The sequence below is a fragment of the Hypanus sabinus genome, chromosome 14, assembly GCF_030144855.1.
Source record: "Hypanus sabinus isolate sHypSab1 chromosome 14, sHypSab1.hap1, whole genome shotgun sequence".
NCBI classification, from domain to species: Eukaryota; Metazoa; Chordata; class Chondrichthyes; order Myliobatiformes; family Dasyatidae; genus Hypanus; species Hypanus sabinus.
Window position 1 is genome coordinate 68,481,732 of NC_082719.1, and position 10,614 is coordinate 68,492,345.

The following is a 10,614-nucleotide window of genomic DNA, read 5'->3' on the forward strand; positions in this document are numbered from 1 at the left end:
AACTGTTCTGCATCAGAAATGTTTCATCCTGCTATGGTCCCAGTGGTAAAGAAAACTTCTCTGCCTTTACTCATTTGATTTAGGAAAGTGATGCAATGCTGAAATATCATCTGACAAAACTAGCATTACGATGCTCATAACACTTACTACTGCTATAGCACTCATGCACACGCCCACACACAAAATGAAGGAACAGTGGAATATTTCCAAGTCAGTAGGGTGTGTGACTTGGAGATGAACCTGCAGATGGAGTATTTTCATGAGTCTGGTGCCCCATTATTCTTGATATCAGAGATCATTAGCTTGGAAAGTTCTGGCATAAACTTTAGCATCTCTGTAGATAATACATACTGCAGCTATAGTATGCTGAAGCTGAAGGAAATGAGTGTGGATAAGATGCCAATCAAATGATTTGCTTTATCCTGCTTGTGTCAAGTGTCATTATTACAACTGGAGCTGCAATCATCATGCAAGATATTTAATTACTTCAATGCATTGAGCTTGGGAATATGATGTTGCAATTACAGAGAAAATGCAGTGCAGGTGGACAATAACGTGAATGGTCATACAGGTAGATTGTGGGGTCAAGAGTTCATCTTACCATACAAAGGGACTGTTCAATAGTCTTCTAACGGCAGTGTAGAAGCTATCTAAGAGGGAGGCTGGTTTCCATGATGTACTGGAGCACAACTCTCCACAGCTTTTTGCAGGTCACACAAGCCTGTAATGTATCCAGATAAGATGTTTTCAATAGTGCATCTATAAAAAACATGGTGAGGATCAAAGGGGATAGCCTCCTGAGGAAACAGAGAAACTATTTGTGCTTTCTTTGCCATAGCACCTATGTGGGTGGACCAGAACAGGTTATTGGTGATGTGAAACCATCCCCCCATTATAGAATTGAACCCTGATGTTCCACATGTCAGACAGAGATACTAACCAATATACTAATAAGAACTGATAAAGAGAGATTAGATAGGCTTGCGAATAAACTCTTCTCAGGCTGACAGCAGGGGATAGCTGTCAATTTTAACCAATGTTTCAATGACAAACTCTGCCATCTTCAGCAGGGATGATGCCTAGACATGTCCAGTCTGGTAGTATTTATACTCCCATCATCCATCCCTCCTGATTGGTTAGTCCTCATCCAATGAGCTTTCCGTTCTTCCACCTTGTTTACAATCGATTTCCAGTTCTTACTTAGAGCGAGACCTTTGTCTTTGTTAAAATTATTTTCCTCTAATTTTACCTCAATAGCTTCCTCCACCAGGCAGTCCCAAAAGCTATAGATGCGGCACAGTAGTTGGCGCTTACAGGATTTCCGGTGAAAATGGAGCAGCATATAGCGGCCAGACGGGATGCACGGTGGAAACCCACATCAAGGAGCACAGCAGGTGTATTGTTTCAGTTACCTGGAGAACTCGGTGGAGCAGAGCATTGCACATAACCCAAATGGATACACCTCCTGTGCTTCTTGATGCGGGTTTCCACCGTATGTCCTATCCAGCCGATAATATGTTACTCCACATTAACAGGGTATCCTGTAAACACCAGCCATGCTGAGTCCCGGCTCAACTTTGACCCATATAAGCTGTGATTTGAGCTTCCTTACAGGTTTGTGGATCATACTAATCCCGTATTTCTTCAGGATCCTCACGATTCTTCCAGAAACCATTTGAGTTACCCAGAGAAATTGCCGGTAGCTGAACATTGCGTAGGATTGACTTCAACGGCACAAAACTACTGTGCTGTACCAATGGCTTTTGGGACCACTTGTTAAAGGAAGCCATTGAAATAAAACTGGAGGAAAAGAATTTTAACAAAGATGAAGGAATTTTTACAAAAATTAAGAACGAGAATTCAACTGCAAACAAGCTAGGAGAGCGGAAACCTTATTGGATGAGGACAAACCAATCAGGAGGGACGGATGGCAGGGTATAAAAACCACCTGACTAGACATGCCCGGGCATCATCCCTGATGAAGATGGCAGAGTTTATCATCGAAATGTTAATAAAATCAATACCTGTACCCAGTTGGAAGCCCAAGAAGAGTTTATTTGTCCTATACACCAGTAAAGCACTAGATCCTTTTTTTTAGATGAGCTGTCTATTCTCACTGGAAGAGGCTGAGGGTTAACCTTATGGAGTTTATACAGTTGTGACAGAGTTTTCTTGCCAGAGTACGAGAGTCTATAACTAGTGGGCACAGGTTTAAGATGAGAGTGAAGCAATTTAAAGATTTCAGGAGTAAGGTTTTTCACATATAGGTATTTGCAGCAAGAAGAGGTGGTAGAGGCAGGAACAATTACAACATTAAATGCTTTGGATAGAAAAGGAGAGAGAGATTGGGCAAATGGGATTAGTGTAGATGAGTATCATGGATGACATTGACCAGATGAGCCAAATGTCCTGTTCCTGTGCTGTACACTCTATGACTAAGTAGAAGTTACACGATATTGCTGGCTAAAAGTATCATGGGCAATATCTTCCAAGTTGAAGAATGTCAATATCAACATCTGTGCTTTGGAAAAAAAATATAGAGCATCAGAATTATGTGTAGGATCTATCTGCCCTCTAAAGTATTCACGGATGGTGTCAGCTGTTATAGTCCCGACCAATTTTGAGCAAATATATTCAAGTATATTTTCTAGTGCTGTCTTTAAAACTATTTTCAGCTAATTTCGCTAAAAGACTCCTGTTCCTAGATATGTTAGTTGCTTTTTGTCTCTTTATTTCTACCTAAGCAGAAACATTTTCCAATTGTGTTGGTTTCTGGAGAGACACATTCTCAATTATCTGTTATTGTTGTTGAATGTTGTCAACTTACGGCAACCCTATGGATAGTGTAGTTATCCATAGGGTCTTCGTAGCAAGATAGGGAAGGAGATTGTTGGGCCTTTCTTACATGCAGATTTGGGACCTGGCCAAATTCGAACTCGGGACCATCTACCTCAGAGTCCAGTGCTGATCCCACTACACTACTGGCTGGCCCATATCATCTGTATCCTGTTTAAAATTTACATGTAAATACTCTAGTGTTTTCAACTATTCATAACAAAGAGAGTTTTTTTTAAATGATAAAGTATCTATTCCTTATTTTAGTCTATATGATTTCCAGGAGCTGGTAATCCCACTGAAGTTTGTTGGACAAGTTTACAGCATAATTTCATCCATTTCTCTTTTGTCTTTCAGTTATACATTTCAAGTAAAAACAAACTTTATTTGTATTCTACACATGATGAGCTTAACTTTGTACATTTAGCACAGCTGTTTGGTTCCCTCATACTTCCAGCGCTCTAAAGAATGACAGTAAATTACAGTTTGCAAAGCAATGTTGCCTTCATCAAAGTCAAATAGCCCTCTAATGTATTTATCCACAAATCCTTCAAGGACAAACATTTTACATAAACAATCTCAATCTGGGCTACTCAATCTCAAATAAGAATGCTGATGTAACTATTCTTAACCCCCTTGAAGAACATGCTTTATTAAGCACGTCCTGCAGAATGGTTTTGGTCCGAAACGTTGACCATACGTTTTTTCCATAGATGCTGCCAGGCCTGCTGAGTTCCTCCAGCATTTTGTGTGTGTTGCTTGTATTTCCAGCATCTGCAGATTTCCTCGTGTTTTTGTTATGTTCACAATCCTTTGTACAGCATTTCAGAACAGAGGCTATAAATTCCTCTATTAGCACTTCAAAGGCATCTGTCTATTCCTTCATCTTGCACAGACTGCTAAAACAAGAAAGAGGAAATATTTTCTTCACTACCCACTATTTAATAAAATGCCAGATGCAATCCAGCTCAAATAAAATGACTCTCAAGATGAAGAAATATGTCAAATTAAACAGGAAGCTTTCTTTCTTAAGAGAAACCAAAAAGAGGGAAGCATTCTTAAGAGAAACCAACAAGTTACTCCAGCTGTGGCAGACTTATCTGTCTATGAGTTTAGTGGTAGGAATGACCTTGCAACCTTTGTGGAAATGAAGCCCCACCTTCACACTTAAAGACACCTGCCAGTGTTTTATGTGATTGCATTAACAGAATAGATTCAAAATAAATCCCACAGCTCAAAAATAACCATCCATGAAGAGCTTTATAAACTCATCATCAGCTGAATTGAATTTTACTATGTGTGCAACCTCAAGGCTTGGCATTTTTTCAACTATATGATTACAGTCTGCAGTTGGTTTCCCGACTCAATGGAGAGTGTGAATGAACACTCCGTATCTCCAAGTAACAACACTACATATTATTTCACTATTATTCCAAAAACAAGACCTCATTCATGGCAAATCACCCAGCAATTTGTTTAGTTGACACACTTTCCACCATCTACCATCTAAAACATATACCTCTATCTCTAACGTACTGTGGCAGCATTATGAAACAGCAAAGATCTCTGCTAAATTATGTCAGCTTTTTCAACTTCACCAACAGGAAACCAACTGCATTCCCCATTAGTCACAAATTGTACAGGCTTGGAAATGCAGAAAATGTCTAGATAATAGCACTGCAGAATTACCACTGGCACAACATCTTATAGGAATCGATAATAACTCCTGGTCTTGCCACCAACATCCATATCCAGAAAAATTGGGAGACTCAAAATTGCACCAAATATCTTTTTTTGATTAAATTTAGCATCCATTTTTGGAGAAGATGGTAGAAAAGAATTCAAAGGGAATAAAAGGGAAAACTCCCCATTGGCTGGAGTTGCACTCGCACAAACGAAGATGGTTGCTAACAAGCTTCTTTTTGACAAGACTGGTTGTTGACAATCTAAAGCTCAACAAATCCCTTGAATCCTACAATCTGTATCTTATAGGCTTAAAGTCACAGGCAGTGTGCAGAGAGAACTGTCAAATCCCAAAATTCTCCAGTCTCTGGGAAGATTCCAATGGACTGGAAAACTGAAAATGTAGTAAGTCTATTCAAGGATGGGTGAAGACAAATAAGGCAGGTACAAAGTGTAGTTACAATATCAGAAACATGAGAAATTCTGCATTTGCTAGAAATCCAAAGCAAAACACACAAAGTGCTGGAGAAACTCAGCAGGTCAGGTACCAACTATGGAAATGAATAAACAGCTGACATTTTGGGCTGAAACCCTTCTTCAGGGAATTATATCTTCAGGAAACTACAAGACAGTTAGCCTAACATTTAACATTGAAAAAGTGCTGCAATATATTATTAAAGATTATTAGAGGCAGGTTATTTGTAAAGATATAACGTAATTAAGCAGAATCAACAAAGATTATGAAAAGGGAAATCATGCTTGACAAATATTAGTATTCCTTGAGAATATGAGTAGCAGTATGGATGTAATATATCTGGATTTTCAGAAAGAATTTAGAAGGGTGTCAAATTAAAGGTTAATGTACAGAAGTCATAGAACTATGGATGATACTTCAGTGTGAATATTAGATTGGTTACCCAACAGAAACTATTCACACACGCATTTCCATAGCCTCAACTACTTCAATTCTACCTCAGGAATGGATATTAGGAAATTCAATTGCTAGAAAAATAGCAAAAATGTCTAAATAAAACCAATTCTTCCCAGCATTAATGCTCCACTCAATTCTTCTTCCATCTTTCCTTATGTAAATCTATCAGCATAATTTACTACTCACTTCAATTGCTTCCTCTATGTTCTACATTCTCATTACTCTTTGGCTAAAGATGTTTCTTCTGAACTCCATGTGGGACTTCTTGTTGTCTTTCTTGTATTGATGGCTTTCCATTAAACATCTGCCAAAAAGGAAATATACTCTCTGTTCCCCTCTTTCTAAACCTTTCATCATATTAATAACCTTTATTAATTCACCCTTAGCTTTCTTTTCTTAAGAAATACTTACATGTAATCTCTCAAATGGCCCATTTTACATACCTCATTTGTATTAAACATCTGTAGTATTGTAATCTAAAACCTCCCTAACGGGTTCAAAGGAAAGTACAAAGATTCTGAGGAAATTAAATTTTAATGGGTCAATATTTCCCATTAATTATTATTTCAACTTGATACACTGATATTAAATGTTTTAGGAACAACTTCTTTACCTTTGCCATCAGATTTCTGAACGGTCCATAAATCCACAAAAACTAACTCATTATTCCTCTTTTCCACATTTTTTTCCATTTAATTTATTTTTTATTATAACTTATTGTATTTTTTATGTCTTGGATTGTACTGCTGCCACAAAACAAATTTCAGAGCATACGTCAGTGATAATAAACCTGATTCTGAATTATTTTATTGGTTTTCTCAGTGCATTCTTTATTTTTTAATCTGTTTGTTAAAACTGTTTTGGAGTGGAACTTCTGCTGAGCACCAGAGATAATATTTCTGCACACATAAGAAATTACAACAAATTAGAAATTACAATATTTGAACCTATCGCCTTGCTGTAGTTGCCATGTTGGTCATAAAGCAGTTCATTGGATCACATCCAGACGTGGCAATCAATAATAAAACTGATTCAATCATCTCAAGTGATAGAGTATGCATCATACAAAAACAAGTTCAAAAGTGGTCTATTTTCATGCAAATCACAATATTGAGAATACACTCTGCATCACCTGCTTGTTATTCATTTTACATTCTCTTTTATCTATAGGAGGAAATGTGCATATAACCCCTCTTGAAAGAAAGAAGGTTAAAGATTCACTTCCTGCAAGGTCCTACCTAAGTCCTATTGCTGATGACTCTGCCTATAAATGTAGGTGACTTTTTCTCAAGCTATTGGTGCAAATCTTCAAAGAAAAGTCAGCATAGCTGATAGATTCAGATTGTTACATTTTAGGATTTAAATTCAATACTTCTAATCAAAACATTTAACATACTGTTTCTCATTTTGCTGATACGTAATTCAGGCCATACATTGAATATAAGAGATGGAGCATCATGTTACAAAGTTATTAAACACTAGTAAGGTCTAACATGAAGTGCAGTACCTAGTACAGTTTTGGTGACCACAATTCAGGGTCGATGTGATTGCAGTGGAGTGACCACAGAGGAGATTCACCAGGATGCTCCCTAAATTAGAGCATGTTGTTTGAAATGAGAGAGTGGATGGTCTGAGTTAGTTTTCCCAGGAATGGAGAGGACTGAGGGCTGATCCAATAGACATATATAAAATTATTAGAGGAATAGATAGGACAGAAGAAAAAATGTTTTTCTATGGTCAAGTGTCTAAGAGAAAAGAGCAAAGTTTAAGGTGAAAGGTAGGAAGTTTAGAATAAGGATCTGAGGAGGAATTCTTTCACAGAGAGGGTGTTTGGAATATTGTCTGAAGAGGAGAAGACAGATACTCTCTCAACATTTAAGATGTATCTAGCCAGGGATGGTGAACCTATGGTGCATAGGCCCACAATGGCATGTGCAAAAACTTTATTGGCATACTAGAAAGAATGTTCACTTTCCTTTCCTTTATTCTTTATGGATATGCACAAAAGCTTGGAATTTCCAGTTCAATACAGTAACAATACTCATTAGAAATAATATGATTTTCAATTGTCTTTTTGAAAGATTAATATGAACATTTTTGAACAGGTTTTCTAAAATGCTTCATTTATTTCAATCTGTATCTATTATCTATTAATATTAAAACAATAAATACATGGAAATAATACATGGTAAAAGAATTTCAAAAAGACCTTAGTTATGTTTTTCTTAACAATGTTGTCCATTTGAAATATGTTTGTGCTAAGTATTTTTTCTTCTGATTGTAGGTAATCAATCTTCAGAAATGGCAAACATTAGAGCACAGCCTCAGACCTCTATATGGACTGCTCCAGTAAATACCCCACCAAGACTTCCTTCAAGAATGCAAAGAGAGGAAACTGGCCAAAGTCATTTGCTTAATTCATTTTTGCCAGTCATATCAGGTGATTCTATGAAGGTCAACCCTGTACTTCCTGCTATCCCATCTCAGAAGAAAAGTACACATTCAGAAGACTTGTTCAAGTGTGAAACCAAATCCCAGACAGAGAGTCAATAAAAGTAGGAAAGTAGATGAAAAATATAGAAATTAAGTTTGATATATGGTCCAATCTGAATAAGGTGATTACAGCCAGTATATTAACAGAAAGGGAAAACCTCTCATCATAGCATTTCTGATCATTGCTCAGCAATCCTTTCTGAACACCCACAGGTGTGGACGTTAGGTAACTGTGGACTGATCAAGTTTGAACTCTGTTATCTCCGTTATTATTCCATGACCAAATAGCCTGGTACAAAACAAGACAATGAGAAATTTTCTGAGATCTGGCTGCTACAATATTTTTGTTATACTCTCACTAGGATCATCTCCAGCAAACAGACAATGTCTTTATTTACCACAGTATATGAAATATACTGGCTATGATCTTCTTATTCTGCATGAATTGGATACCACTCTATTATTTGGATAGTTCATCTACACATTATGTTAACAATTTGGCCTATGGAAAAATCACATTCATTGGATTTGGATACTCTTAGCATGTTCCCAAATTTTTTACATGTCCCCATTCAAGTAATTGTGTATGTTACATCAATGTATTTTAAAATAGTTGGAAACCCACATCGTCATTTTCTACAGAAATGATTGGCCATTGCCTTCCTCTGGGTAGTGTTTTTACAAGGCAGTGACCCCAGTCATTATTAATACACTTCAGGGATTGTCTGCCTGAGGTGAGTGGTTGCATAACCAGGGCTTGAATATGTACCAGCTACTCATACAACCATCCAGCACCTGCTCCTGTGGCTTCACATGGCCTTTATCGGGAACCCTTGCACAAGGGTGAGCTACAGGCTAGTGAAGGGAAGGAGCGCCTTACAGCTCCTTTGGCAGAAATATATCTCTGCCCACCACCCAATCATCCAGTACTTCCTTGAATTCTAAAGGAAACCTGCACACTTATGGGAAGAATATGCAAATATCACATAGGCAGCACCAAAATTCTGGAGGAAAATTAGGATTTGAACATCTATAACTGTAAAACGGAAGTACTTCTTTTCAAGTGTAGGATTAAATTAGTGAAAAGCTAAAAGCCTTTCTGCCCAGATGCCAGATTTCAAGATCAACCTTCTGATGAAAATCTTCCATGCTTTTTTCATTCTAGATATACACATGGCATAGAGTGACTATAAAAAATATTCACCCCCCACCCCTTGGAAGTTTTCATGTTTTATTGTTTTACAACATTGAATCACAGTAGAATTTTTGACACTGGTCATCAGAAAACCATTCTTTCGTGTCAGAGAAAACAGATCTCTACAAAGTGTTCTAAATTAATTACAAATATAAAGCTACAAAATAATTGATTGCAAATAAAAGAGGGATTCAGCCCTCTTTAATATGACACACCAAATCATCACTAGTGCAGCCAACTGGTTTTAGAAGTCACATAATTAGTTAAATACAGATTTGCTTTAGAGACCTGTGTGCAGTCAAGGTGGTTCAATTGATTATAGTAAAAATTCACCTGTATCTGGAAAGTCCAACTGCTGGTGAGTCTGTATCCTAGCAAAATTTCTCCATGAAGCCAAAAGAACACTCCAAGCAATTCCATGAAAAGGTTATTGAAAAGCTCAAGTCAGGAGATGGATACAAGAAAATATCCAAGTCACTGAATGTCCCTTGGAGTATAGTTAAGTCAATAATCAGGAAATGGAAAGAATATTGCACATATCTGCCTGAGCAGGCCGTCCTCAAGAACTGAGTGACTGTGCAAGAAAGGTATTAGTGAGGGAGGCCACCAAGAGACCTATAACGACTCTGGAGGAGTTACAAGCTTTAGTGGCTGAGATGGGAGAGATCGTGCATACAACTATTGCCCAGCTGCTTCACCAGTCACAGTTTTCAATGGGACAGTAGCAAAGAGAAAGCCACTGTTGAAAAAACTTACATGAAATCCCAGCTAGAGTTTGTCAGAATGCATGTGGGAGACTCTAAGGTCAGCTGGAAGAAGGTTTCATCAGAATCAGAATCAGGTTTATTTTCACCGGCATGTGACGTGAAATTTGTTAACTTAGCAGCAGCAGTTCAATACAATATATAATCTAGCAGAGAGAGAGAAAAAAATAATTAACAAAACATAATAATAAACAAACAAATAAATCAAGTACATATATTGAATAGATTATTTAAAAGTGCAAAAAAGAAATACTGTATATTTTTTAAAAGTGAGGTAATGTCCAAAGCTTCAAAGTCCATTTAGGAATCGGATGGCAGAGGAGAAGAAGCTGTTCCTGAATCATTGTGTATGTGCCATCAGGCTTCTGTATCTCCTACCTGATGGTAACAGTGAGAAAAGGGCATGCCCTGGGTGCTGAAGGTCTTTAATAATGGACGCTGCCTTTCTGAGACACCACTCCCTGAAGATGTCCTGGATACTTTGTGGGCTAGTGCCCAAGATGGAGCTGACTAGATTTACAACCTACTGCAGCTGCTTTAGGTCCTGTGCAGTAGCCCCTCCATCCCAGACAGTGATGCAGCCTGTCAGAATGTTCTCCACTGTGCAACTATCTAAGTTTCAAATCACTTTAAACTCCTAATAAAGTATAGCTGCTGTCTTGCCTTCTTTATGACTACATCAATATGCTGGGACCAGATTAGATCCTCAGAGA

At 37.6% G+C, this 10,614-nt stretch overlaps 1 protein-coding gene across 1 annotated transcript in view; it reads left to right on the forward strand.

Annotated features, from left to right (window-relative positions):
* The window catches only part of ankrd55 (ankyrin repeat domain 55), a 68,317-nt gene extending 60,315 nt beyond the window's left edge, over positions 1-8,002 (forward strand). The window contains exons 10-11 of the mRNA XM_059988643.1: positions 6,620-6,721; positions 7,734-8,002. Of these exons, the coding sequence (XP_059844626.1) occupies positions 6,620-6,721; positions 7,734-8,002 (371 nt within the window). The remainder of the gene's footprint in view (positions 1-6,619; positions 6,722-7,733) is intronic.
* Positions 8,003-10,614: the final 2,612 nt, after the last annotated feature.